The sequence below is a fragment of the Calcarisporiella thermophila genome (assembly GCF_041956535.1).
Source record: "Calcarisporiella thermophila strain CBS 279.70 unplaced genomic scaffold VTP21scaffold_1, whole genome shotgun sequence".
Taxonomy (NCBI): domain Eukaryota; kingdom Fungi; phylum Calcarisporiellomycota; class Calcarisporiellomycetes; order Calcarisporiellales; family Calcarisporiellaceae; genus Calcarisporiella; species Calcarisporiella thermophila.
The window spans coordinates 424,698-450,782 of record NW_027192191.1 but is presented as its reverse complement, the minus strand read 5'-3'; the positions used below and the strand labels follow the sequence as shown (position 1 = coordinate 450,782).

Sequence of the window (26,085 nt, the reverse complement as noted above, 5' to 3'; positions counted from 1 at the left end):
TGTTATTCACTGACGACATCTTTTTTTTTTTACGAGTCTCGTTCCCCAACGCCAGGATATGAGTGCTGTGATACCGCTTGCTGTTGGTGATGATGGTGTGGTTGCTGCTGTTGGTGCTGCTGTTGCTGTGGGTGGTGGTGTTGGTGTTGGTGTTGGTGGTGCTGGTGGTGGTGCTGCTGCTGCTGCTGCTGGCTTGGATGATGCTGCTGATGCGGGGGCTGCTGAGACGGGTGATGTGCTCCCGGCGACCTTGATGGCTGATGGAACGCGGTGGGGTACGGAGGGTGCTGCTGGACATGGGGGTGGTGCGGATGGCCCAGCTGGCTCGCCATCGGGTTGCCTGGGGTCTCCTCTCCGTCCGAGTGGAAGCCGTTCATGTGCGCCTCGCGCCGCTGCATGGCGCTGGCGGGCCCGGACGACGAGGGCGGGAACACGTCTCCGAAGCCATGGGTCGGGAAGAGGGGGGCCGTCATGGGGGGCGGCGGCACGGAGTCGTGGGGCGCCTCGATCCGGCCGGGAAACGTGCGCTCGGTGGCGGAGTGGAAGCCACTGTGGGAGGAGATCGGGGGCAGCTGGTGGCTGTGGGGGTCGTTGTAGTAGCCTGCGCCGCCTTCGCGCTGGCCCTCGGCGCCCTCGTTCTGGTGCTGGTGGTCGTCGGGCCGCGGAGGGCCAGCATCGCCGGGCGAGCGGGACGCGGAGGCGTGGAGCGGCATCATGTAGTTCATGTTCTGGGAAGGGACGGAGGGCATGCCGGCTGCGGCGGCGGCGGCGGCGGCAGCGGGATGGCCCATGCCGTTGCCGTACATGCCGTGCGGGCTCTGCAGGGGCGGGTACGGGCTACCGTACGAGTAGGGCTGGTAGCCTTGCATCTCTGTGGGCATCATGGGGGGGCGCCCGAACGACGGGTAGAAGCGCCCGTCGATCGGTGGCGACGTGACCCCCATCGGGCTGTAGCGGCCCTGGCCGTCGGAGTAGTGGCCGGGGGATCGGCCCCGCACCACCAGCGGGGCGGACTGCGTGGTGGCGACCTTGTACTGCTGGCCGTTGTCGCAGAACGCATACAGGTCGATGAGCAGGATGTAGTATTGCTGGGCGGCGCGGCGCTTGCCGTTGTTGGCGGTCGCGGTCTTGAACTGGATGCGCTCGAACGTGACGATGGTGGGCTGGGCGCCTATGGTGGCGAGGTTGAGGTCGCCGCCGGCGCGGATCGGCTTGGGGGGTGGGGACGCTCTGGGGACCCTTGTCACGCTTGGGGGTATGCTGCACGAGCTCGATGCGCTTCTCGGAGTTGGAGACCCGCGCGCTGATTCCCAGCAGGAACTGGGTCACCGTGCAGAACCGGCCGTTCTCGATCTCGATGAGGCACGGCGTCTCGGGCTCGTTCAGGGGGTAATTTGTGCCGAGGACCGAGAAGGCGCTGCTCACCTGGAAGTAGTTGCGGCGGTAGCATGTCCAGTCGTTCTCCGACAGGAAAAAGCCCTTGTCGACCTTGGATTGAATGCGCAGTTTGTAGCTACAAGGGACAACAGGGGGTGAGTGAGGACGGTCAGACGCACCCCTCCTCCTCTCCCCCCCCCCCTCCCAAGGAGGAGAAGGAGGAGGAGGGGAGGAGGAGGGGGAGGAGAGAGAAAGAGGGGAAGCCATACCCATTCATCCTGTCCATGCTGTAGAGATTGTGGTGCTGCCTGGTGGGGCAGAAGAAGGGGCCGGCCTCGGGGGGGAAGCCTATGGGGTCGGTGCGACGTTTGCGGATAGGGGGGAAGCCAATCTGGTTGAGGGGGCTTCCGTGCATAGAGGCGCGGCCGTCTTTGTCCTGCAGGGGCGTGAGCGGGCCGCCCGAGAGGGGCGGGGAGGCCGGCTGGCGGGGGGTCGCGGGCGAGTGCATTGGATGGTTGAAGCTATGGAGAAAGAACAGGGTCAGAGCATGATCACGCAGCGCATGCCGCGGCAAGGGATGACAAACTTGGAGTAGTTGGGCCGGGCGTCGATTCCGTCCTGCGGCCGGTGGGGGGCGGCTAGAGATGGGTGATCAGACCTAAGGGACGAGGGAGGCAGAGATGGGCATGGATTAGCGGGAGGGCAAGGGGGGCATGGGGAGAGGAGAGGAGGCCTACATTGGGGTTGGGAAAGGATGCTGGTCCTGTGCCTGGTACGGCAAGACGTGTTCCTGGTGCATTGGCAGAGAGGCGTACGGGGGGGGGGGGGGAAGTAGGGCCGAAATTCGTTCCCGAGGAAGAGGCGGGAGGCTAGAGAGGAAAACAAGCTACATCCGGGCCGGAGCATCCATGAGCATAAGCATCTATGCATTCGGGGCGGCATGCGACTTACCTAGGCGGCGGCGACGAGCGCGGAGAGCGAGCGGCGAAATGACAGAGCGAAATGGGTTTTTTTAACGGCTGTTGTACACTCCCCTTTACAAAAAGGTCCTCGTCCCACACATGCACACAACAAGAAATAAGAGGGAGCGCTAGCTAGGGGGGAGGAAAGTGAAAACACTAAAAAAAAAAGATGGGCTTAGAAGGAAAAGGAAAATCTCGCTAAAAAAAAATGGGATTCCGGCCGCTGTGATTCGCTGGCTCGAGCTTTTGCTAATGCTCCGGGAGCGAGAAATTATTGCAGTAAGACCACCCAGCTCGCGCGAGCTTGAGTGGTTTTGGTTTCAAGTTTCAGAGCCCATTGCCGGCCTCTCCCCCCCCCTCTCTCCCCCAGAGGCCCGTTTAACATTAGCAAGCAGAATTCCCCACAAGCCTCGCCCGCCCTCGGCCCTGCCGGCCTGCGCGGCCCCCCGCGCATTGCGCTGCGTCGAGCCCGCCGCCGCTTAAGCTTTGCTATTGCGTTAAGCTTCCATTAGCCTTTTCGCCCGATCCTGCAAGCACAAATTGCACTTTGTACGCCCTCCAACCCTGCCCTCCTGGCCTGCAACAGGCCACCGTTCACGCGCTTACACGGATCCTGGATCAGATTTGCAATTAGGCAGTCCCCCCCCCCCCACTTGCTGGGAAACCAGCCGCTCTCGGTGAATTTCTGGCTCCATCATTTGTTTCATCCAGTGTGACTAACCATAATCGAGCGCCGGCCCATCCCAGCCCTCATTTCGGGCTCCTCAAAACAATTAAAAATCCAATAATGAGGTTTTATTGAGTCCGTGCGTGTAATGATAGCGCAAACCACTCGACCTCCTATCCCTCCCCCACCCCCCCCCCTATCGCATCCCCGATTCATCATCCTCTTTCCCCCTCATCCGGAAGTTTCGATCAAAAGAAACCGCCCTTCGTCACTCACGCCGCCTCCCTTATCGCTCCCCTCGCCGGATCCGATCCCGGCCAAGGAACATTCTTCCGACTGCATCCGCATGCAAGTGGGGAAAACAAGCCGAGTCTAGGTTTAGGCGGGCAAAACAATCGGCTTTGTCGATGGGAGCATATGAAGCCTTCGCCTCGCCTCTTTCGGAACCGCCCTGAGCCTCTCTGCTCGGAATCGGAATGGCAACAATGCACCATGGTGTTCAGCAAAGATTTGTTGTACTGTGCGGCGATCAAGGGTTAAGAGAACACAATCGTGTTGCATGCGAAATCCTGGGCACCATTTCAGACTCAAAGTTTTTCCTCCTCTCCCCCTGATGCTCCGGACAATTTATTTAAGCTGAAAACGGCCATTCGTGGCCTTCCAGATTATTCAAGCAAAATTAATTACCCCTGGACTTGATACCATCCCGATGGCCAAGTCCTTCCCGAGCGCTTCCCCACAGCTTCTCGCTTTGGCCCTGGCTTTGACCATGCCCTTCACAGCCGGCGTGGTTTTCCCGTATCCGTGGAAACCGGCGTTCCCCCCCCCCCCCTCCTCTCCCTTCCCATCCTCCCAGAGCGAGGGAGACGACGGCACGAGTCCCTTGCGGCAATGCCAACGCCTCTGGCCTGCGTCGGAAAGCAGCACGGGTGGCCTCTCGCCCTTTTCGCCTCCCCTCTCTTCTCTAGTCCCCCCCCCCCCCGTATTCTTTCAGCTGGAAATGACAGTTCCGATATAGAAAGTCGAAATTCTACTTTTTCCTAATTGTATTTGTCCCTCCCTCGTCTTACATTAAACCTCGAAAGAAATGAAATGCTTTGATGCTGGATCCGTCTCGCGATACACCCCATTCGCCTATCGACTGCCTTTGGATGAGGCTGGTGTCCATGTGTCCATGATGGGATATGAATGACTGCGAGGGAGAATTTCATTTGTTTTATCATTTATTCTATTTTTGAAGAATGGCAGAACGCTTCCCTAACCCCTCCCCCCTGCACGGTTCAAACCGCTTAGTTCGAGTTTTGTCTCATCCTCCGCCTAATGTGCCTCCGGGTAGGGAAGGCCGGCTCGTCCAAACGGCCGTCCTTGGCCATGGAGAAGGGGGGAAGGGGCAGGAGCCCGATATCCCTTGCCTAGGGCCAAGTGGTGTTAAAGATATGTCAGCGAAGTCTAAGTTCAGCCACCTCTCTATTCCTGGATTTCTCCCCTGGGCGTAGGTTTCAGCTCTCCCATCCTCCACCTGATCTCGGAGAATTTTTTTTTTCTTTTACCTAACCACCCCGCCTCAGCCACCTCTACCCAACAATTTTTGGTGTAACGAACCGACTCTGAAACACACCTGAAATCTACTTCATGTGAAAGGGGAAGTCTTTTTGTTATCCCTCTCGCCCACCACTACATCATCGCCATTGGCTTTATTGTTCTGCTCCACACACCTCTCTCCACCCTCATGGCGATCAACAAGCAGATAGCTAACCCCACGTATACCCCACAGCCTTTCAGGGAATTCAAAAGTTTCTCCGAGTTCTACCCGTATTATCTTGGGGAACACTCCAACAAGATCTGTCGCCGGCTACACCTCTTTGGTGCGTACGCGCTCCCCCAGCAATCCTTGCATCCCTCCGGATGCTGGTTAAAAATAGCTCTCTAACGCAGCCATGATTTTGCTTAGGCACGATGAATTTGTTCTGGATTCTTTTGTACGCCTTCGCTAAAAAGAAATACGAATACATTCCACTCGGTCCCATACAAGGTAAGGAGTGAACTAATGTGCGGCGATGCGCTAATAAAGCACACGAGCATCCATGGCAATGTTAATGATTTGTTTTTGCTCTGCATCCATCTAGCCTATTTCTTTGCCTGGGTCGGCCATTTCCTATTCGAGAAAAAGTAACCGTTGGAAAATAGGAGAGTGAAGCAGTGCTTGTAACTTACCCGCCTCCCTCTTCTTATGCATAGTAAACCGGCCACCTTCAAGATGCCCATCTACTCCCTCATGGGCGATTTTCGAATGTTGTGGGAGGTGCTAAGCTTGCAGCGGCAGTGGTAGATGAGGAGACTTGGATGTCTAATCCATTGGCCTTGCTTTTTTTTTTCTGTCTTGTAGCTCATTCGTGTAAAATGTCCCCTTATTATTTCAATGTATTTTATGATGCTTATCTTAACTAAATCACTGGAGTGCGTATTTTAGCGAGAAAATGACTCACCCTTTAGCATTACTATGTTGTATCCGCTCCAGTATGTGAGTGGATACTATGGGATTCTCCTGTTAAAGAAAGTGCTAAAATAATTATGCGGAAGGTTGGGCTGTTTAGAAGAGACACGGCTAGTGGATGGCGCAAATATGGGAATCAAGCCTCTCTTAGAGAATGTATACGCGAAGAGGATCAAAACGTATTTCCTATGGGACCCGAGCCATTTTGAAAAGAACAAGATCCTTATACCGGAACAGAATGCTATGCGTGTCTCGTTATGTGTTCGATGGTGCTGTCGTTCTTTTTTGTCAATTCGTTGCATAAGGAAGATCGGCCTTTTATTATCGCTCGTCTCGGGAGCTTTTTTTCGTTACTTTGCACAGAACTCCTTGCTCAATTCACCTGGCACCTCCCCCCTCCCTCCTTACGTGAGCAAGCTTGTATTACGTTGGAGGCTGATGAAAAGTAAAAATGGGGAAATTGAGTCGCCCAATTTTTCCCTGCCGGCTCGGCGATTATTTCTTGCGAAATGGTCATTTCGTGATATTAAATCGAGGTCACTAGGACCTGAGCTAAATCGCGGAGGCCTTGTTATAGATGTAGGCCAAAATAAGCCTGGAGGAAAAATCCTCCTAATATTGTAGCTTCACTTTCGCTTCTACCGCTTTAGCCGAACTTTTCTATCTCCCCCCCCCCCCCACTTCCTATGTAGTGAAAGAATGGAGAACGACGACCACTCAATCATGGAGCAGAGACCTGGCTCCGTCAGCCCAATGAACTCGTTCACGACCGCTGCAAGCCATGAGGAGGGTATGGCCGAGGTCAGGCGCTCCACTTTTGGGATCACCTCCTCGGAATCGACTGCCGCGGGGACCTCGCCCTCTCCCGTAGTCCAGCACCGGCCCACCTCTTTCGCAGAGTCCAGCCACCCTGCTCGAGACTCAACCCAGTCTGCGGTGGTGCAAGCCTCGGATGGGATCATGTCACCGGAACAGAAAAAGAAGAGTCTGAAACGGCACTCCGCTGACCATCCGCGGCCCGCACATGGGTCGACGTCCCAGCGCAAGTTGAGCATCACCAGCACCCTGAGCGATATCCGCCACAGCTTCACCCCTCTACAGCACGCCTTGATCGCAAGCCGAAGAGGCGCGGCACGAATTCAGACTCCGGACGCCAACTCGCAGCAACCAAGCGTGACCCAGTCGACCGCCTCCCCCCAACGACCCATCTCCCGCGCCTCCTCCGACGGCTTGCGTGAAGGGCCCGCCACCCCCATCGACCCCAATGCTGTTCGGCAGATAATGGACTTGGCCGCCATTTCTCCTGACGGTAGCCGATGTTCCACTCCGTCCTCTACTTTTCCTGCTCTCGGCTAAATTAACATCTCTATCCCCACAGGAAAAACGGTAGCGACCCTTAGCCGCGTGGATGGAATGGTGATGTTGTGGCAGTATCAGACAGCCAGCTCTAAACTCGAGCCCCGCCTGGTCCAACGCACTTGCCTGACAAACGAGCTGTTGGCTCAGAAATCCCTCGATCAATTTGCTCAGTCCCAGGTCGACGTCTTTCTCTCCGTATCCAACCAGGGACAATATGTAGCCATCTCCACGGCCTTCTTGGTGGACACCAAGATGCACCAGATGTACCAGCAGAGACATCAACTCGACTCCCTTGCCAAATCGGCCCACGACTCCTTCGCCGCGTCCACCCCCTCCCCCCGCTCCCCTGCCCTTATTCCCGCGCTGGAAGACGCCTCCTTTCTGGTCATCTCGGCCCCATCCAATGAGGTCGTCCGAGCGCCCTCGTTACCCCGATGTGGAATACCCGAGTTTCTTCCTGGGTATCGGCTTGCCGTGTGCGATGGCATCGAGCTAACCATTTTCTGCACGATGAGCTGGGCCACTCTGCACACCATCCGGATGGACTTGCTCTCCACCACCATAGGTGCCGGCCACGACGGACTCGAGCAGCTCCGACTGGCCCTGAGCCTTCTCCCCTCGGGATATCTCGGATGGCTGGAGCCCTACGGGAGCATCGGCTTGTGGGATATCCGAACGGGGGAGTTGGAAAGGAGGTTCATGCTCCCCGTGCTGCCCCCCTCTTCCTACTTTCCACTGCCGTTTCAGCGCACGCCTGAGCAAATGGCGGCTGCCCAAAAGCGCCGGTCCACATACGAGGCGAGCGACGAGGACCAGGGAGTTTATGGGCTCACCAAGCAAGGCATGGTGCATGATGTGCTGCTCCGAGCCGCCATATCCAACGACCATCGATTTCTGGCCATTTATTCGGCGAGTGCGTCCGGCTCAAAGGCCAGGGTGGAGCCCAGATTAACCGTCTTCCTTTTGGAAAACGGTCTACCTCTCGCAAGCACTGTGGTCAGTGATGGCACGGTGGACTGCGTGGCCTTTCTTCCCAGCGCCCCCCATCATCAGCGTCAGCGCCAGTACCCGCCGCATCAGCGGCCGTATAAACACCATCCTCTCCAGCAAGAGAAACTGGTGACCCTTGGACGGAATAATCTCGGAGAGACCATCACGCGGATATGGGACCCGCATTCTTGTAGTCTCGTGCACACCTATGAGCATCCCCTTGTGCAGGCCAGACATACTCTTCCGCAACTTCGCCTCTCGCCCCAAGGGGAGGGTTGGTTCTTGGAGAATACGGGCACCACCCTTCGGGCTCACTCTGTTTCCCCCAACGTCACCCCTCCGTCCGCCGTACGGCTGCTTCCGGGCTCCACCTTCACCTCGCGAGATGGGCGCGTTCAGCTCACTAGTATACTCCAGCCAAACCACCGCCTATATTTCTCCAGCAGCGCGCGGGTTATCTCGCCCGAGCCCTGGCTCCCCTTTCGCGCCGATCCCAACCTCTGTGCCTACTTCCTGGACACACATCGCGTTCTGATCGTCGGAATCCATTCCCTTCAAATCTGGTTCTTTTCACCCTCAGTGCGCCTGCAGTACATATGGACCACGCCTCAGTTGCCCGCCACAGAAAGCAGCCAAGGGCTCTATCAAACCATCAAGCAGGTGTGGATCGACAAGGAGAACGAGGACGTGGGCTGCCACAATGTTTACGTGAAGCTCAGTAGCCAGGAGAACCCGCACGATATTATTGTGCGGTTGCCAACGAGAGAGGAGACCCACTCGGTCCGGATTTTACAGGACGGGTGCGCTGCGCTCCGGCTCATCCGGCATCGGTGGAACATGGAGAATAATCAGCGCAGGGTGGTGGTGGAGGCGAGTGCCATTGCAAGTAGAGCTGAACAAGAAGAAATTGCCCGCGCCATGCCCGAGGACCTAAAGCATATCCTTCTCGCCGGCATCACCGCCTACCCGACGGTGTTTTCGGTGATGCCGGATGGCGTTTTCCCCATGCGGGAGTGGATCCTCGCCGACTGGGACGATGTGATAGCGGAGCTCCTGCGCCAGGGACCCCACTATGTGCCCGCGTTTTTCCGGCGGCAAGTCGCGAACACTGGGACTGGGTGCGAGATGGAGTGCGAGTCGGCTCTCACACTAGCGACCCATCGTCGCAAATCGGCCATCCTGTGGACCCTTCTCGAGCATATGATGAGCCAAGGGCGGTGGCACTCGGGATACCTGACGACTTTTGTTGCCGCTTTGCCGTTGCTCGTGCAGGTCTACCCAGACTATGTCGATCGCGTGTTTGCGGAACATCTCTCTTATTATGCCCCATCCATCTGGGAGCATCCGCTTGAGCTCCTTCCCACAACCATTGTGCCGGGAGTCTATGATAGGTCACACGAGTCAAGGGGCCGTACCTTTTGTATCAACACCCGACTGCAAACCCTGGGGGTTCAATCTAGGCGTTGTGAAAAGGAGAGGAGGAAGTGGAATGCGGCTACTAGCGCGAAAAATACGGGCGAAGAGCCGACCCATCCTGCATTACTGTGCATGGTACCTCTCCCTTATTTTCTTGATTACTCCAGCCATGGCATGCAAGGCACTGACTCTGATGTCGCGAGCCAGCCTAAGCAGGCGACCAACATCACCGTTGAGCACCTTGAGGCAGGCGTAAATCCCCCATCAAATGCAGCCCGAGTTTTTCCAGAAAAGAGCCCACCGATGCGCTCCACCAGCCTCTTTGTTCGACTTGCCCTGGCTCCTCTTAAGCGCTCTCGGGTGATATTTCGCCATCCAGGGGCGGTGGAACCCATTCTGAGCTACAAGTGGAATCAATTTGCCCGCAGTCGCTATTGGTTCGCGTGGACGTTAAGATTAATCTACCTTGCGCTCTTCCTCATTGCTGTGTCGTTACCCGTCTCACCTGAGCTTACCACCGTGCGATGGGCATTGATGGGATGCGTGCTTGGTCTCGCAGCTCTTTTGCTGATACAAGAAGTCAGGAGATTTATTGTGCTTCGGGGCGAATGCTATGTTCTAATGTTAGGGAATTGGCTTCGGTGGATAGGGCTGATCGCGCTTCCAATCGCGGTCGCGATATGGACTCTTGTCGATCGAGCGGATGTGAGCCAGGTTTTGGTGAGTGTGAGCGTATTGCTGATGTGGGCCAATTTGGTGAGTTTTTACCTCCATCCTTGTTTCCCTGCTCTGCTCACTCTCCGCTCTTAATCCTCACAGCTGGCCCAGTTATGCATTTTCAGAGCGGTCGGCATCTTCTTCTACCATGCAGAGCAAGTCTTTCGTCGGATCCTAGTCTTTTTCCTTGTACTTGCCGTTCTCGTTTTTGCTTTTGCCCATGCCTTTTATCTGCTGTTGCGTGATTTTCCTCTCCCGAACCCTTCTTCTTCAGCTCAGAGTAACTTGCTCGATGTAGGGGAGCCGATACCTTCGCCTTCACAAATTAGTATCTCATCCCAACAGCCGGAAGCATTATCCGTGAGTTATATCCCGGTCTCACTCAATGGAACAGTACGATTCAGGCTTGAGGACCAGTCGAGTGACATCCTCGGGCAAATCGAGCTGTCAGGGTACAACGAAATGCCTCTAATGTTTACACTACCTGACTTCGATTTCGCAAAGAAAACTACCTCGACCAGGACTCTGACTGCAACAAGCACTACCACAGCCACTGCTACCACCACCGTAACGCCGACCAACTTGCCTGATGGTCTGGCTTCCAGCATGGTCCCTAACTCCCCGCAGCTCTCTGATCCCTCCATCCCTCCCTTCAGCCAGCTCGGTTCCAGTTTGAAATCAGTGTGTCTATTCCTCGGAGGTGACTTCTCAACCCTCTCACCCTACTACCAACCCGATTCTCCTTTCTCTTTCCCGCAGACATCTTCACAGCAACTCTTTCAAACAGTGTATCCGCATCCCTTCAAGCACCTCTTATCCGCAACTTCTTCCGATTTATACACGCTTCGTCGCACGATAGAAGTTCTTCTGATTATTTATTTGCTTCTTGCGGTCCTATTGGCCGTGCATCTCCTAGCAACTCTTATCAACGATGCACGTACCTCCCAGGCGGGTCTTGAAAGATGGCTTGTTCACTACGCCCGAGAAATTGCAGAGCTAGAGCGATTTTGGTTGACGAGGAGCGAGCGAAAGAGAGCGGATTGGTTTCCGCGTCGAATTCTATACTATGAAGTGGACCCGAAGAAAATAGTGAAGCATGGAAGTCTCACGGACATGACCCAAGGAAGAGGACTGCAGAGCTTTGGCAAAAAAAGATTGAAGCTATCTGCGCTGTATGACGGCGAGGATCGAATCTAACAAGCACACGTATTTGACCCAGCAGAATCACTCATCGCCATTCTGGGCGATCCTTCTATTTTTTTTTTCACTGATCAGAAAGGGCCCAAAGCATTCTCCTACTAAGTCTCTGTCTCCTTGCAATTTATGTACTCTCGACCGGAGAGCTGCCTTTTGTAAATATGCATATTTAAATGACCAAATAAAATCCTGAATTCATGAAGAATTAGATTTATTCACTATAATATTAACGAAAGGTTACCGGAATAAAAGGAATATTTACAGGGTTATTTACTGAATATGATAGCATTAAACTGATTGAAATAGAAGCAAAAAAAAGTTCGTGGGATTCAGTTGCGGCAGCGATCGGTTTATTTGAGCCAGTTGTAGGCTAGCAAATTATTGGATCCTTCCTCGGCCACGGTGAGGTCAATGGCGTTTTGCGTTGCACTGTTCTTGATTGTTTTGTAGAGTTCTCCAGGTCTTGAGAAATCTCTCTGAGAGAGATAGAGGGCGGCAATTCCCGAGACAAAGGGGGCGCTAAAGCTGGTTGGGCGGAGGAAGGAGGAGAAGGAGGGGATCATTTGTCATGCCAATCGAATGAAAGTACAAAAAATTATGCAACTCACCTTGTTCCATTCTTCAAACTGGTTGCGGAGGGACTCTCCACCCCACAGCTCAGAATATTCACCCCAGGAGCATAGACATCGACGCACCTCCCAGAGCTAGAGAACTCGGCTAGTTGGTCGAATTTGTTTGTCGCGCCTACTGTGAGGACGGCGGGTTCTCCACTAGGAGAGGCTTCGCACGCATCCGCCATTTCGTTTCCCGCTGCAACCACAATATTCACTCCTCGTTTGACCAGCGATCCCAGCGCGTCTTCAATAGCCTTACTTTTTGGCCCGATGAGCGACAAGTTCACGACGCTTTTGCGGCTTCTCCAGTGGTGGTTCGCCACCCAGTTGACGCCTGCAATAAGCCCGGAGATAGCCCCGGCCCCAAAGCGATTGAGAATCTTAACGCTGTAAATGTGGGCTTTTTTTGCGACGCCGAACTGAGTGCCCGCAATGATACAAGCAATGTGGGTGCCGTGACCGGCCAGGTCATCAGAGGACTCAGAAACAAAGTTGGCGCCATAGTAGGCCCGACCAGAGAGGTCTCGATGGCCAACAAATACGCCGGTATCCAGCACATAAACGTCGACCCCCTCACTAAACACGGCGGCGAAGGCAATGAGCATCCCTGATTAGCAATTACATAAAGGAAACGAGCCAAGCCGATACTTTACCCTGCGGTGGCCGGATACCGGTATGGCTGCGAATAATCACGCCTTCTCTGTGAAATACGGATCAATCCATACGATCTTGGATTTTGCTGGGTTACGACATTGGGTCGTCGATTGCCATCATCCTTGCCACAGACTCCGCCCTTTCTCTGCTGCGATGACCCGGCTTCATTTTCATGCTCGACTTCGTGGCCGGGACAGAAGGCCGACCATATAGGCTGATCCGGCTCTACCCATTCGACGTCTGGTCGTGACTCCAAAATATCGCGGGCGTTGGAGTGACAGCTCTGCAGAACAACCGCATGGAAGTCGTCGATGGTGATGGTTTGGACCACGCCGGATTCATGGGTACAATTTTGTGCTTCTGCGGCCTTTAAGGATGCATCCAAGGAGAAGAGGTCCTCTTGAACTAAACGATGTAAAGGGAGAATTAGTGGGAAAAAGAGAGGGGGACGGAGTATTGAACTTCAATGCAGAACGTACTGCTGGCGACGGACGTGCCCTGTTTCAGCCGAACAATGTATCTTCCTTTAAGTTGTGCGTGCTCTCTACCAGGAGAGTTTTTCCATTGTGAATCGTGAGAGGGAAAGGCAGTGACGGGGAGGAGAAAAGTAAATAGAATAAAATAGGAAAAGAAGCTCTTTTCGAAAAGCATCATGGTGGTATACTATTAAATGGGTTAGATGTAGTACATTTTTGGCGTGTGTAATAGATCTATGGCAAGGAGCAAGGGATCAGTTTGATATAAAGTCAAAAGAAAACAGTGTTTACTGTTTTATTACCAAGCTAAATAAAAAAAAATAAACCGACACGTATATATATTGATCCTTTTGATTGCAACCGTTGTAGGCTACCAATTCCCTCTTATAGTCACCACCGAGCCTGAACTATGTGAAAAATTTTATTCTCGACCTGGCATTAAAGTTACTCGTTCAGATCTGTACCGATAGGTATAAAAAATCACGCATGAATTGGTCACCTACGAGAGGAGATTCCATAATTACGGGTGCTATACTGCTCTTGTGGGCAGCCGGTCCAGATGCCGATCAAAAACCAAGAGTCATATTATTTAAGGGTCGAGACAATATTCCCATCAGGTCTTTTGAGACTCGCAGTCCATAAATTTGTGAGCGATTAGGATAGCACTTTTTTTCTTTTTGCCTCAAGTGAGATTAAGAGATCGCTAAAAGTTCATATGCTTCTGCCTGGCTTCAGACCAGAAGGATGAAAGATTGCAAAGTACTGGCCTCTTGGCAAAGATTTAGCGGCCATGACCAATGGATCAAACTAAAATTTATGGATGGCGTCACGGAGATTCTTTTTTTCGTGATGGAGGCATGCTACATAAATTCTCTTGCCACACCCTCGAGTTCCTCACATTCGAAGACTCGGCTTTTTTTAATAAAACAATTCATCGAAGGACATTATGGCTTTAGCACCCCAGTTTGCTGGACATACCCTTGGGTCCGCCAACGCGGCCCATACCATTGAGGCGTATTTGGACTTTGTTTGTCCCTTCTCTGCCAAATTTTTCACGAAATTCTATGATGTTAGTTCATTATGTTTCGCGTTTTCTCAACATCCACGTGTTAATTGCCTGTCTGCCTCCCCTCTCTCTGTAGGAAGTGCTGCCTTATCTAGAAAAGGAACACCATGGTAAGGTGAAATTTGTATTTAGACAGCAAGTCCAGCCGTGGCATCCCAATTCAACCTTGGTGCATGAGGTATATAAGCTCCTTTAGCACCACAAACTAGATTTTTTTTTTGGCTTTATCGCAGATTTTTCCATTTAGGCCGCCATAGCAGTTGAGCGCATCGATCCTTCCAAGTTCATTCCATTTGCTCGAGCTCTTTTCCAGCGGCAAAGGGAATATTTTGACGAGGCTACTTATTTCCAGTCTCGGCACGAGATCTACGGCAGGCTTGCTGATCTTGCTGCTTCGGTGGGAGTCAGCGGAGAAACTTTCTTAGGGCTTGTGAGCGTACCCACAGGTGAACCGCGAAATATCGGCAACAAAATCACGGCTGATCTCAAACTGCAGATAAGGCTAGGGCGTCAGAATGGAATCCATGTATCGCCAACCGTCCTCTGGGACGGCATCCGGGATGATAGTGTGTCGAGTTCATGGGAAATATACCAGTGGAAAGAATGGCTGAGGAATAAAATTACCGCCTAAGGCCTCTCAGTGCGATTCTTCTTTCTTTTTCTTTCCACATTCCCTTTTAGACACAGGGCACTCTATGACAATTTTGCTCTTTCTTCTTTGAATGAATCTATCTGCTTTCCAGATTCTCAATAAAATAAGATGATACAGAAAGCGGAGCAATTGAAATGTATATTCACAAGCGTTTTATTATGACAAACTACGTCTACTTGAGCGGAATGAACCTAGAGCTGTGGGTGGCACCAATACCCGGGCGACCGTGTTTGACGGGCTTGTAGGTGATCGAGAATTCGGCCAGATAGTGGCCAACCATCTCGGGCTTAATTTCCACCTGGTTAAAAGTCTTGCCGTTGTAGATGCCGACAACGGATCCAATCATCTCAGGAACAATAATCATATTACGCAAGTGAGTTTTCACGACTGCAGGCTTTTCATTAGGAAGTGCCTCCTTCTTGGCCTTGCGAAGCTTCTTGATGAGGCCCATAGGCTTGCGCTTTAATCCACGCTGGAAGCGGCGTCTGGCACGAGCGTGCACAAGATCCATGAGCTGCTCGCTGGAGAGATCCAGGAGCTGATCGAGATCGACTCCGCGGTAAGAGAATTTGCGGAAGGTTCTCTTCTTCTTGAGCTCGGCAGCGTGCTGGGCGTCGTACTCGTCCGCCTATTTTTGGTAGAAGGGATGATAAGTCAATCATGACAAGATCGATTATGAGAATTCGCATCCTAATTCCATGCACGAACACACAGCCATCCACCGTCTGAACTGCGATCTACTTCAGCTCCCACCCATCCATCCATCCATCCAACCCGCACACCTCGCTAGGGTATTTCAACATAAGTTTTAGTTGCTCCTTACCATGATATATTCCGACTAGTGTAGGAGAGGAGGATCTCATACTGTCTTCCAAAGCTCTTTTCTCTAAATTTGCTGCGCCGTGTTACACAAAGTCGTCTCATTGCAGAAGCCAAGGGTTTTTCTCGAACGGAATCTTACGTTCCTTCTTTTACTATTAAAACCATCCCCAAGCCTTAATAATACACATTAAAAGCAGCCGGCTGCATTGACTGCTTCCTTTCTCTTCATCTCTCTTTCTCTCATTCTTTCTCTATATATTATCATTTACCCCCATATCAAGCTCGCTCTTCGCTTGGTGCTTATGATGTGAGTGTGGCGTAGCAGCTTCCTCTTCTGGACTTGTACTAGTTTTTTTTAGCACTCGAAACCTAGTCTATTTTCGTCATTTCTACACTTCTAGCTCTCTCAACTCCAATCCCATTTTCCACTACATCTTTTCCTTCTTCTTCATTTTCTCGTCGCATCTATCGCAGGATTAAATTTAACCTCGGAATGGGTCGTGAACCTATCAAGCGAAAATTAGTTATTGTAGGAGATGGCGCATGCGGAAAGACGTCGCTGCTTATGATGTTTTCACTAGGCTATTTCCCAAAGGTAATTAAAACACGTGTGTCCTCAAGTATTTACTATTTAGCCCCTCTAAATTTTTCAATTCCCTCGGAATTTGTAGGAATATGTGAGTACCAGGGTTGCGAATGCTGCAGGTTAATTGGATTTGTTTTTGAACCAATTTTTTTCCTCGAACAGATTCCAACCGTCTTCGAGACCTATGTTACTGACGTCAAGATTGATGGAAAGCCTGTTCAACTCGCACTATGGGACACTGCGTAATTTTTTGCGAGAACGATTGCATTGGACTACATGATAACTAATATCTTTTGGTATTCTCAGTGGTCAAGAGGAATACGAGCGACTTCGGCCTCTCTCATATTCTAGAGCAGATGTAATTTTGATTGCATTCACGATAGGCGATCCAGATTCACTTGAAAATGTTACCACCAAGGTTGGACAACATTTGTCAAGAGAACAAAGGGTGATGAAAACACTAAATTTTGCTTCAATTTCGTAGTGGATAGAGGAGGTAAATAGTGCGTGCCCCGACGTACCCGTTCTTCTCGTAGGCCTGAAAAAGGATCTCCGCGAGAATCCAGCAGCAATACAGGAGATGGAGGGCAGGAATTTTGTTAGCCAACGAGAGGTACGGAAATTAGTGCGTCCTAACATAGCCGGGACCGTGGCTTATTGAATTATTCGATTGTTTTAGGGTGAGTCGGTTGCACAGCAAATTGGTGCTCGGAAATATCTCGAGTGTAGCGCACTGACAGGCGAAGGGGTCGACGATGTGTTTGAAAATGCTACTCGCGCTGCATTGGTATGCTATATTCCCTTTGGCTCCCTTGTAATCCATGTTCCACTGATCATTCTCTGTAAATCAGCTTGCGAGGACAAACCCAACTGATACAGGATGCTGTGTGATTCTTTAGCTACACTAATGCGTAAATATTTTGTTACTTTTTTATTATCTTGTTATTTTATCTATTTTATTTTCTATTTTCCACCCTGAAAGACGTCCTTAATTTCATTTTTTACTCTTATGCAAATGTTACATATTTTATGTGTTATCTATTTTGCCACTTCTATCCCTATATATTTTCGAAGATGAACAGCGATTATATTACCGTGAGTACCTTAGAGGGCTGTATCCACGTATTCATGTATCCACAAGAGATATTCATGTGATAATTAGCATTTACAAATTCGCCACCCCATAAGCAATTAAAAAATAGGCGGTGAATAGTTCTCGATACAATGGAACAACACGCCAACGATACCGCCATTTTTGAACAATTTGATAATTATAATTTCGATAATGATTCACAGTTCAAAGAAAGTATTGCCTCTCCAATGCTATTCGATGGGACGATATTAAAATTATTTTTATTCTGATATTATTTAGGTGGGCCTATCGCGCATCTTTCCCGATGGTGAAATACCCTCCACAACGGATGAAAGGCTAATAAAAGCGAAATGGTTTTACTTTTCAAAGTATATTATGGGCATAGAGAATCAATCGGAGGTTGCAAGGTAGCTGATAGTTTATTTTATAAATCTAGATTTGTCCAGTCATTCGATTACGATGCCTATTTAAAATGGAAATCAAGTGAAAAGAGTGAGCAGCCTACAGAAGGCGTGAAAATGACAGGAGCAAAATCTAAAGAGAAAGGTTCGATTTTCTCGGCTGTTTTTTATTCTTTGTATAATTTCCTAGCCCCGTAAATTGAAATATTGTGCTATTATCTTTTTGTCCATAGACGATGAGCCACATTATCCATTATCCTTTCATCAAATATGTGATATGATTGCTAGAGGCGAAGAAATACCTGGTAGGACTACATGCTGTGTTCTAATGATAACTAAGAAATAACATCCCAATATTTTAATTGTAGGCATCCGCCAAATCCCCAATAAACTCCATGAAGGAACACCAAGCAAACCATCTCTGCAACCCCGCCCAAAACCATGGGAGAAAAAGCAATAATTTCGAAAGAGATTCAGAATAAAATCCCTTGAATTATTAAATATTCTCAGTGACCCCGCTTCGCGTAGCCCCGTATCTCTACTCAGCTTGAGCTGGTTATGGGTATGTCATTTATCCCTTGTTGGGGTATAATGTTGAGCCCAGAGGATTTTAGATGAAAAATAGCCAATCCCTTTTGTACTTTTTCTCCTATAAACTTGAAAATTTTGACCGTCTCATGGCTGAAAACACAACATTTTCATGAGATAAAGGGAAGATTTAATTCAACAAATTAACTGCATATATGACAGCTGTCACTAGAAAATTTAAAGATACGATAAAGGTCTGGCCTCTTTTCACAGCTTCGATTCAATGTCGCACCCCTTATTATAGCACCCTATATTTCTAAAACTAATCGCAATTTTTTGGGGAACTTTGTTCTAGAGGATTTTTCACATGAAAAATGGCTGTGTTACGTCACATTTTATATAGGACTCGCATTTTCTCCACATTCACTCCACACTGCTCTTCGCCCGCTTCCAATTTTTTTATATTTTCTAACTGAAATTATCAAATTGCTATGGCTACTAAGTATATTGGCGCACTTGGATGCGCCGTTACCGTGCCGCTTGCTGTGCTCTGTTATCTTTATCCTGACAGTGCCATCGGGTCCGATCACCGTCCCGATATGAAAAATGCAAGAGGATTTCCTCTGATAGGGGTATTGCCCGAACTCATACAGGCACAGGGGCATATACACGATATAGTTACAGCAGCGCACGAGGACTTTGGAATGACTTGGTTAGTAATAAAAACATAACACGCAAGCCTGAAAAGCTCTTCTGATCTCTGGATTCACAGGACCTTCACCGCGTTGTTCTTTCCCAGACAAATTATGACGATCGACCCACGCAACGTTGAGTATATCCTAAAGTCAAATTTTGAGGGGTTCGGGAAGGCATCCGACTTCCACGAAAAGATGTACGATCTATTTGGAGATGGCATTTTCAATGTGAATGGTGATACTTGGCGTTACCAGCGTAAAACCGCTAGTCATATATTCAATGTCAAAAACTTTCGCGATTGGTTCACTGGGTGAGTTCTCCTTCCTAGGACTTACTGGCAATGGGAAGAAAAGATATTAACTCAGGGTGACTATAACTAGGGTGTTCATTGACGAATCTAGACTAGCATTCAAAGTGCTCGACGATTATGCATCCACTGGGGAAAAGATAGATCTCCACGATCTCTTTTTCCGATTCACCCTCGAATCATTCCTGAGAATTGGCTTTGGTACCTCTATTGGTGCAATGGATTTGTCGCGCGAGGTCAAGTTTGCCAAGTCGTTTGATGCAATGCAATCGGAGATCATGCTTCGCCAGGTACTTCCCCTTTGGAATATTTACATGGCGGCACGAAACTTCGTCTTTCCACGCAGTAACCCTAAACCACATGTGGAAACGGTGGATAGTTTTGCAAGTAAAGTCATTCAGGAACGACGAAAAGCAGCGGATCTAAGCTCGAAACAAGATTTGCTCTCTCGTTTTATGTCCAACACTCGTGACGAGCATGGCAACCAGTTAAACGACAAGCAGCTGCGTGATATTATTCTAAACTTTATCATTGCCGGGCGGGACACTACAGCCGGAGCGCTCTCGTGGGCTTTTTACTGTCTTTCAGAGCACCCGCAAGTGGTTGATAAAATTTATGAAGAGGTCAAAGGCGTAATTAAAGACGATCTCGATTCTGCCGAATTGTACGAAGCTTACAAAAAATTGACCTACACGACCGCGGTATGGAACGAGGTTCTACGCCTGTTCCCAAGTGTACCTATAAACCAGAAATGTGCCCTTGAAGACACTCTCTTGCCGGACGGTACCTTTGTAAAGAAAGGTGATCACGTTGTATGGAGCCCTTATGCAATGGGCCGCTCGGAAGCCATTTGGGGCCCGGACGCGAAAGATTTTAATCCGGATCGATGGCTAAAAGATGAAAAGCCAAGCGCCTACGAATGGCCGGTGTTCCATGCCGGTCCACGAACATGTTTGGGTCAAACCTTGGCAACCATTGAGGGTGTTCTTGTAATGGCACTGTTCATTAAGCGTTACAAGTTCCATATTGTTCCACACCAAACTATCACTTATAATCTCGCGCTTACCCTTCAAATGCGCTATGGAATGTGGATGACTATAGAGCGGCGAGACCAAGGGGAGAAGCACTAGGCAGCATATTTAAATGTATATCTATTTCTATAAATCAAACTTACGCACCAGATCAAATGAAATATATCATTTAATTTAATGTGTTACTTTCCTAAGCAGACATTTAGATAGTTTTGTAAAGCTTTTAATAAATTTGTTTTTCAGATGAAAAGTTCATATCTAAATACAGTCATCAGATACGTTTTATTAAAATATACTAAAATTGAACAGCTCAAAACCTTCGCACTAACATTCACATCTGACGAAAGTTCAACCATCCAATTCATTTAAAAAAATATCCTTCAGTATAGCCCCAAAATAAGTGTGAGAAACATTGACCTTCCTCAACATATGTGAAAAATATTAAACAAATAATATTTATCTCGAAAAACACCAAGAAATAGCAGTGAAGTCATTATCCCTCGTATCGTACCAAATGAAAGAAAAGCTCATGCAAAACAACCAATCAAGGAGTGAACACAAATCCAAAATAAATATTGAAAGGTTAATGTATTCACCCCAAACAATAGCTAGTCAAAATTTGTTGACACACATCATGATAAAGTGTGCTCTAACATTTGATAGTATCAAGAAAAAGAATGAACGTTGGAATAAACGAAGTTTCTCAATGTGATAAGGAACTCTCTCAGAGGAATAGTGATATAATTATAAATACTAAAAATCACCAAATATTTTTCATTAATTTCTTGCAAGTTTCCAAAAACACGTATCAAGTTATAAAGATGCACAAGATAATACACAATTGCTATTTTCTAAATTCCCCAACCTTTGGGAATATTAAATATTGCCATTGACATTATAAATTGAAATTAATAAATAACCCTATTGGCCTTTTCTTACATCAGAATTACACAAGAAAATAATATATAAACCGAAGTAGATTTTTAAAATAACCTATCATCCACAATTATTGTAGCGACCATACTATTTATTCAGTGTATATACCTAGATATATATTTACTTATATATGCTCTCTTGTCACTAGTACATTTTTACTACGATACATTGAAGATTAAATCATGTCCACAGTTACGACAGTAACAAAGATATCACGTTCTATTAGTACGCCCGATAAATCCGAGCCATTATTCGATGGACCAATAACAATTAACAACTGGTACAAATATGTCAATTGGTTGAACGTTGCCTTTATCCTTGGTACGCCGCTTGTCTCTCTTTATGGAATATGCACCACAGAAATTCAGATCAAAACGCTGATATGGGCGGTGATTTATTATTACTACACTGGACTGTGCATCACTGCTGGTTATCATCGACTTTGGTCTCATCGAGCATACAGAGCGCATCCTTTGCTACAGCTCTTTTTTTGCTTGGGGGGTTCAGGGGCCGTGCAGGGTTCGATTCGATGGTGGTGTCTAAAGCATCGCGCGCATCATCGCTACACTGATACAGACAAGGACCCATATTCCGCCCATCGAGGCCTACTTTGGTCTCATATAGGATGGATGCTTTTAAGACGGGGCAAGAAAATTAAGGTGGGGCATGCTGACGTCTCCGATCTCGATGCAAATCCGATTGCGTGGATTCAGCATAAATATTACGGGTATTTTGCAATTGGAATGGGGTATCTTTTTCCCTATCTCGTGGCAGGGCTTGGATGGGGAGATTGGAGAGGTGGCCTTTTTATTGCAGGGACCTTGAGGTTAACCTTTGTGCACCATGCCACGTTCTGTGTAAATAGCTTGGCCCATTATATTGGAGAGACAACTTATGATGATAGACGAACACCTCGAGATCACTTTATCACTGCGCTGGTAACAATGGGCGAGGGTTATCACAATTGTAACAAATCGAACTTTTTTATTATGCTATCACACAGGATATTATTCATTACCTTAACCAACTCTATTGTCGCAAATTTAGTTCACCACGAGTTCCCAAACGATTACCGCAACGCAATACGTTTTTACCAATACGACCCTACCAAATGGCTCATCTATGTCTGCTCCCTCCTAGGCCTGGCATATGATCTCAAAAAATTCCCAGAAAACGAGGTACAAAGAGGACGCATATATATGTTACAGAAAAAACTTGATGTAAGGAAGGCAAAACTCAATTGGGGAGTTCCGATAAACAAGCTTCCCATTATCACTTTTGAGGAGTGTAAGTTGAGCTATTTCAGATAATAGAATGCAATTGTACAAAGCAATTTTCTATAATATTTTCGATACTAAATGATATCTCAATCACCACGCTATTTAGTTCAAAACATGTGCTTGAAAGAGAATCATGCACTGGTTGTTATTGAAGGAGTTGTGTACGATCTTGCAGATTTCATTGATAGCCACCCAGGAGGACGCAAATTAATTCTCTCAGGTATCGGTAAAGATATGACAACCGCATTTAATGGAGGGTCGTATGATCACTCAAATGCTGCTCGGAATCTCATGTCTCATATGCGCGTTGCAATAATCCGAGGCGGAATGGAGTTGGAGACTCATATATCAACTCATCGCTAAATATTTTTAAACAAAATTTCCTGTCTCTTTATATTGGGAATTAATATCTGATTAAAAAATACATTTATATTCATTTTTCTTTCTGCAATACCAATACGAATATTGTTTTTTCCTATGCACTGGTAACTCAATCAAATATCCAACTCATGATATTGGGGCCTATTTAAATGATATCGATTAGTAATAACTAAAATATAACTCTAAACTCTTTTTTACTGCAGAATCACACTTTACTCCACATTTTAATCTCTTTTAATTCCCATTTGTGCTGAGCTTCGCATTCTAACTGGCCTTGGTTTTAATTATATGACCAATTTGATCTACAGCTGTTTTATTTTATTTTATTTTTATTTCTATTTCTATTTCTATTTAACAGATGTCTGGTTTATTTCCAAAATGTTAATGTGTATGCAGATTGAAGTAGCAAGGAATCTATTGTCAATTAATTTGAAGTTTATTCGGAATCGCCTTGAGAACATCCTCCCATACTTATTGTGCACTGTTCGCTACTTGTTAGATCGGCTTGGCATTTTATTTGGCATTTTATTTGGCATTTTATTTTGAATAAAGCTCTTAATAAATATATAATGGTCAATAAAGCTGAGCGGAAGCTCCTTGGCGAGCCATTTTGCCAAACAATTCCTAACAACCCTTTACACGTAATATCATGGATAATAACAATTAATAAACCGTGAATTTCTTTTGGCTTTGATCAAAATAGTACTAATTTTTCAAATATAATATAATATAAGGTCATTTGTTTAATATAAAATTAGTTGAATTCAATGTATAAGGAGCACTCTGAAAGAAAAATTAACCGATAAAAAAAAGTTTTACTATTTATTACAATCTCTCTCCATTACTCCCGGTAAATTTCTTAGTAGGAATAAAGAAATCCTTTGACCTGCTTTAATATTTAACACTATCGGAGAAGTTGACCTTCAAAATACATCCAAATTAAACTTCAAATAGTAACGTGAAGCCAGAGTGTCTTAAATCTAAACTATACATAGGCATTGTTTTTCTCTACCAAAGCATAATAGTGCTTCTATATTTATTTAATGTCAATTAATGGTGAAAATTGCATGTAATATAAATACAGATTAGAGACTTCGGATAGTCATGTGGGACTTTTGTATTAAAACTTGTTCTAGTTCGCTTGTATTCCGTCTTATGAGATAACGATTCATGCATAAACAGGTTTTTTATTGTGCTCCCACATTAATCAATTACTTCGGAGAATGTGAGAACAATATTAATCCAACTCATTGAAATAGTCACTTAGCGGATACTGTTGTCAATAAAACAAATAAGTGTTAATTGGATTAAGCTCAAATTAATTGGTATATCCATTTAAGGAGAGTAACAAGGTTGCTTTTTTTTATTTTGCAGTACAAGTGGGGGAAAACTTGGCGTATAACGTATGAAACCACAGTGATCACTCCGAAAGGTATCAGGTTTGCTTGGGATCTGGCAGAGGATGGTAGTGTTTTTATCTGCACAAATATCCGATTTTATCCAACCCGAAGGTTTTAACAACCGGCCAACCATTAAACTATTGTCAATCGCTTTTCGCATTGACATCTATGGACTAAATCAAAGCCTTGATCACACTTTCTTTTATTTCATTAAGACAATCTCGTTTAATGTGAAAATTGTTTGTACAAAAGTACTTTATTTGCACTTGATTGTTTTTATTTCTCCGAAGATAATTTTTTTAAAAAGTATTTAAACCAGCGATCAGGAATTTACAACCCCAGCTACTTGTTGTTTTATCTTCTTTTTATTTGGACAATTTATTTCACAGTTGGTTTTATATTGATATCTCTTGTTGTTACTAATAATCTTTCTAGTATTGACTGTATTCGATATGCATGCTAGCACCTATATACAAGAAAATCTCGAATACAAACCCAATTTTCCTCTTGACATTTTCAACGTCAATTATAGTGCGGTACAAAGAGGCACCTACCAAATTAACCTAGCTTATGATGCCGTTGCAAACCATTCGGATAGTGTGCTTCTTCTACCATTCACAGATACTTTTTCTGAGCCAACACCAGTACTAGACCCTAAACCCGAATTGCCAAATAGTTGGTACGACTTAGAGAAGCAGTATTCGTTCAGCATCGATGCCTCGCCAAGTGAATCGGAGATGGCAGCAGGATCTGAATCTATTCCACTAGATTCCGTCTCACTGCAACCCGATGGGTATTCGGTACCAACTCCATCTGCCTCTTGGACAAGTTTTGCGAGGTCTCCCGATCTAGATACAATCCCAGAGGCAAATTTATCATCACCTTTGCTGCTTTTTCCTCTAGCTTCGGCAATATACCCTATCAATCCATGGAGTCTATCGTGGGGACCCGGAGCATATATTGCTCTCGATTCGACTCCGTCATCTTCTCCTCAACTCTGTCCAACAGCAGCAACAATAGCAGCAGCAACAAAAGAAGTATGTGTTGTACCTGCACTATTTGCCAAAGGAAGTCCTTGGAATGTGGATCGTCCATATCGCTGTGACCAATGTTCACAGTCCTTTCATCGAAATCATGATTTGAAACGGCATCGAAGGATACATGACCAGGTAAGATATACATACAGGATGGTTTATTCTATATAGTATATAAGATTGCTGACTATCTCTTCAATTGTATACATATTAGATAAAGCCCTTCTCCTGCACCGTGTGTTCCAAGAAATTTTCTAGACGTGATGCATTGAAGAGACACACCACAGTTCGAAAGTGCGGTCTAACTTTGGGCAAGGAAAAATCTGCACAGAAATTAACAGAGAAAAAAATCTAAATTTTAACTTCCAACCGTCGGAACTTTGGAAACACGCTGATATTGTAGAGAATATGGGAGTTACGGGATCATGCAAATGCAATGCCATTTGAATATCAAATAAGCTGGTTGCGTATCGAACTATAAACCTGCGAAATCAGATCTTCTACTCCAGCCAATTGACTTCATAAATGTTAGACGGAGGGTAGCGATATAGCTTGGCATCCCACGCCCGGGTGCGGAAGTTGTATTGATATAGATCTTTTGTATAATAAACAATACCGAGGATACTGTTTATTCCACAATGGCAGAAGCATATTCAAATATTACTTGGTACCATTGTGCTGTACCATTCGTGCAGGTCGACCAGACAAAAACATATTGGTAGAACATTGGAGATTCTTCTCCGCAGCCCGGAAACAATCTATGCAAATTCATTACCCGGCATGCTGACGTACAGCGAGTCAAAACCCAGTTAAATGGTCGTATTGATAAAAAATGGTAATCATATATTCAGCTTAGTATATTTGTCTACCATTTTTCTATAAAAATATTCAACGAATTAATTGGGAGATATAGGCTGGAGATCGTCCATGACGGCTCCTAATTACAAGA

The 26,085-nt window shown here is 47.1% G+C and overlaps 12 protein-coding genes across 12 annotated transcripts; 9 read left to right on the top strand and 3 right to left on the bottom strand.

The window, feature by feature from the left end:
* Window positions 1-29: 29 nt before the first annotated feature.
* On the bottom strand, window positions 30-2,176 carry VTP21DRAFT_207 (uncharacterized protein; the record flags this gene model as incomplete). Its single annotated transcript, XM_069392224.1, has 5 exons — window positions 30-1,171; window positions 1,239-1,513; window positions 1,647-1,898; window positions 1,964-2,035; window positions 2,115-2,176. The coding sequence occupies 5 exons, from the start codon at window positions 2,174-2,176 to the stop codon at window positions 30-32; spliced, it is 1,803 nt and encodes a 600-aa protein (XP_069256586.1).
* Window positions 2,177-2,591: 415 nt separating this feature from the next.
* On the top strand, window positions 2,592-2,822 carry VTP21DRAFT_206 (uncharacterized protein; the record flags this gene model as incomplete). Its single annotated transcript, XM_069392213.1, has 1 exon — window positions 2,592-2,822. One exon carries the CDS (start codon window positions 2,592-2,594, stop codon window positions 2,820-2,822), a length of 231 nt encoding a protein of 76 aa, XP_069256585.1.
* A 1,913-nt stretch (window positions 2,823-4,735) lies between these two features.
* VTP21DRAFT_205 (uncharacterized protein) lies at window positions 4,736-5,335 on the top strand (the record flags this gene model as incomplete). The annotated part of the gene is made up of 4 exons (XM_069392202.1): window positions 4,736-4,871; window positions 4,958-5,038; window positions 5,133-5,175; window positions 5,245-5,335. The coding sequence occupies 4 exons, from the start codon at window positions 4,736-4,738 to the stop codon at window positions 5,333-5,335; spliced, it is 351 nt and encodes a 116-aa protein (XP_069256584.1).
* Window positions 5,336-6,199: 864 nt separating this feature from the next.
* VTP21DRAFT_204 (uncharacterized protein) lies at window positions 6,200-11,179 on the top strand (the record flags this gene model as incomplete). Its single annotated transcript, XM_069392191.1, has 3 exons — window positions 6,200-6,809; window positions 6,879-10,021; window positions 10,085-11,179. The coding sequence occupies 3 exons, from the start codon at window positions 6,200-6,202 to the stop codon at window positions 11,177-11,179; spliced, it is 4,848 nt and encodes a 1,615-aa protein (XP_069256583.1).
* Window positions 11,180-11,529: 350 nt separating this feature from the next.
* VTP21DRAFT_203 (uncharacterized protein) lies at window positions 11,530-13,101 on the bottom strand (the record flags this gene model as incomplete). The annotated part of the gene is made up of 4 exons (XM_069392180.1): window positions 11,530-11,704; window positions 11,788-12,369; window positions 12,447-12,852; window positions 12,927-13,101. 4 exons carry the CDS (start codon window positions 13,099-13,101, stop codon window positions 11,530-11,532), a joined length of 1,338 nt encoding a protein of 445 aa, XP_069256582.1.
* A 768-nt stretch (window positions 13,102-13,869) lies between these two features.
* Window positions 13,870-14,620, top strand: VTP21DRAFT_202 (uncharacterized protein; the record flags this gene model as incomplete). The annotated part of the gene is made up of 3 exons (XM_069392169.1): window positions 13,870-13,992; window positions 14,066-14,167; window positions 14,237-14,620. 3 exons carry the CDS (start codon window positions 13,870-13,872, stop codon window positions 14,618-14,620), a joined length of 609 nt encoding a protein of 202 aa, XP_069256581.1.
* Window positions 14,621-14,813: 193 nt separating this feature from the next.
* On the bottom strand, window positions 14,814-15,467 carry VTP21DRAFT_201 (40S ribosomal protein uS19; the record flags this gene model as incomplete). The annotated part of the gene is made up of 2 exons (XM_069392158.1): window positions 14,814-15,269; window positions 15,465-15,467. 2 exons carry the CDS (start codon window positions 15,465-15,467, stop codon window positions 14,814-14,816), a joined length of 459 nt encoding a protein of 152 aa, XP_069256580.1.
* Window positions 15,468-15,956: 489 nt separating this feature from the next.
* On the top strand, window positions 15,957-16,948 carry VTP21DRAFT_200 (uncharacterized protein; the record flags this gene model as incomplete). Its single annotated transcript, XM_069392147.1, has 7 exons — window positions 15,957-16,058; window positions 16,135-16,140; window positions 16,212-16,291; window positions 16,356-16,467; window positions 16,534-16,662; window positions 16,729-16,836; window positions 16,901-16,948. 7 exons carry the CDS (start codon window positions 15,957-15,959, stop codon window positions 16,946-16,948), a joined length of 585 nt encoding a protein of 194 aa, XP_069256579.1.
* A 386-nt stretch (window positions 16,949-17,334) lies between these two features.
* VTP21DRAFT_199 (uncharacterized protein) lies at window positions 17,335-18,003 on the top strand (the record flags this gene model as incomplete). Its single annotated transcript, XM_069392134.1, has 5 exons — window positions 17,335-17,355; window positions 17,422-17,510; window positions 17,579-17,688; window positions 17,777-17,848; window positions 17,912-18,003. 5 exons carry the CDS (start codon window positions 17,335-17,337, stop codon window positions 18,001-18,003), a joined length of 384 nt encoding a protein of 127 aa, XP_069256578.1.
* A 559-nt stretch (window positions 18,004-18,562) lies between these two features.
* VTP21DRAFT_198 (uncharacterized protein) lies at window positions 18,563-20,204 on the top strand (the record flags this gene model as incomplete). The annotated part of the gene is made up of 3 exons (XM_069392123.1): window positions 18,563-18,783; window positions 18,844-19,077; window positions 19,148-20,204. The coding sequence occupies 3 exons, from the start codon at window positions 18,563-18,565 to the stop codon at window positions 20,202-20,204; spliced, it is 1,512 nt and encodes a 503-aa protein (XP_069256577.1).
* A 1,019-nt stretch (window positions 20,205-21,223) lies between these two features.
* On the top strand, window positions 21,224-22,684 carry VTP21DRAFT_197 (uncharacterized protein; the record flags this gene model as incomplete). The annotated part of the gene is made up of 3 exons (XM_069392113.1): window positions 21,224-22,007; window positions 22,089-22,328; window positions 22,428-22,684. The coding sequence occupies 3 exons, from the start codon at window positions 21,224-21,226 to the stop codon at window positions 22,682-22,684; spliced, it is 1,281 nt and encodes a 426-aa protein (XP_069256576.1).
* Window positions 22,685-24,554: 1,870 nt separating this feature from the next.
* On the top strand, window positions 24,555-25,491 carry VTP21DRAFT_196 (uncharacterized protein; the record flags this gene model as incomplete). Its single annotated transcript, XM_069392102.1, has 2 exons — window positions 24,555-25,271; window positions 25,351-25,491. 2 exons carry the CDS (start codon window positions 24,555-24,557, stop codon window positions 25,489-25,491), a joined length of 858 nt encoding a protein of 285 aa, XP_069256575.1.
* Between the last annotated feature and the right edge of the window lie 594 nt (window positions 25,492-26,085).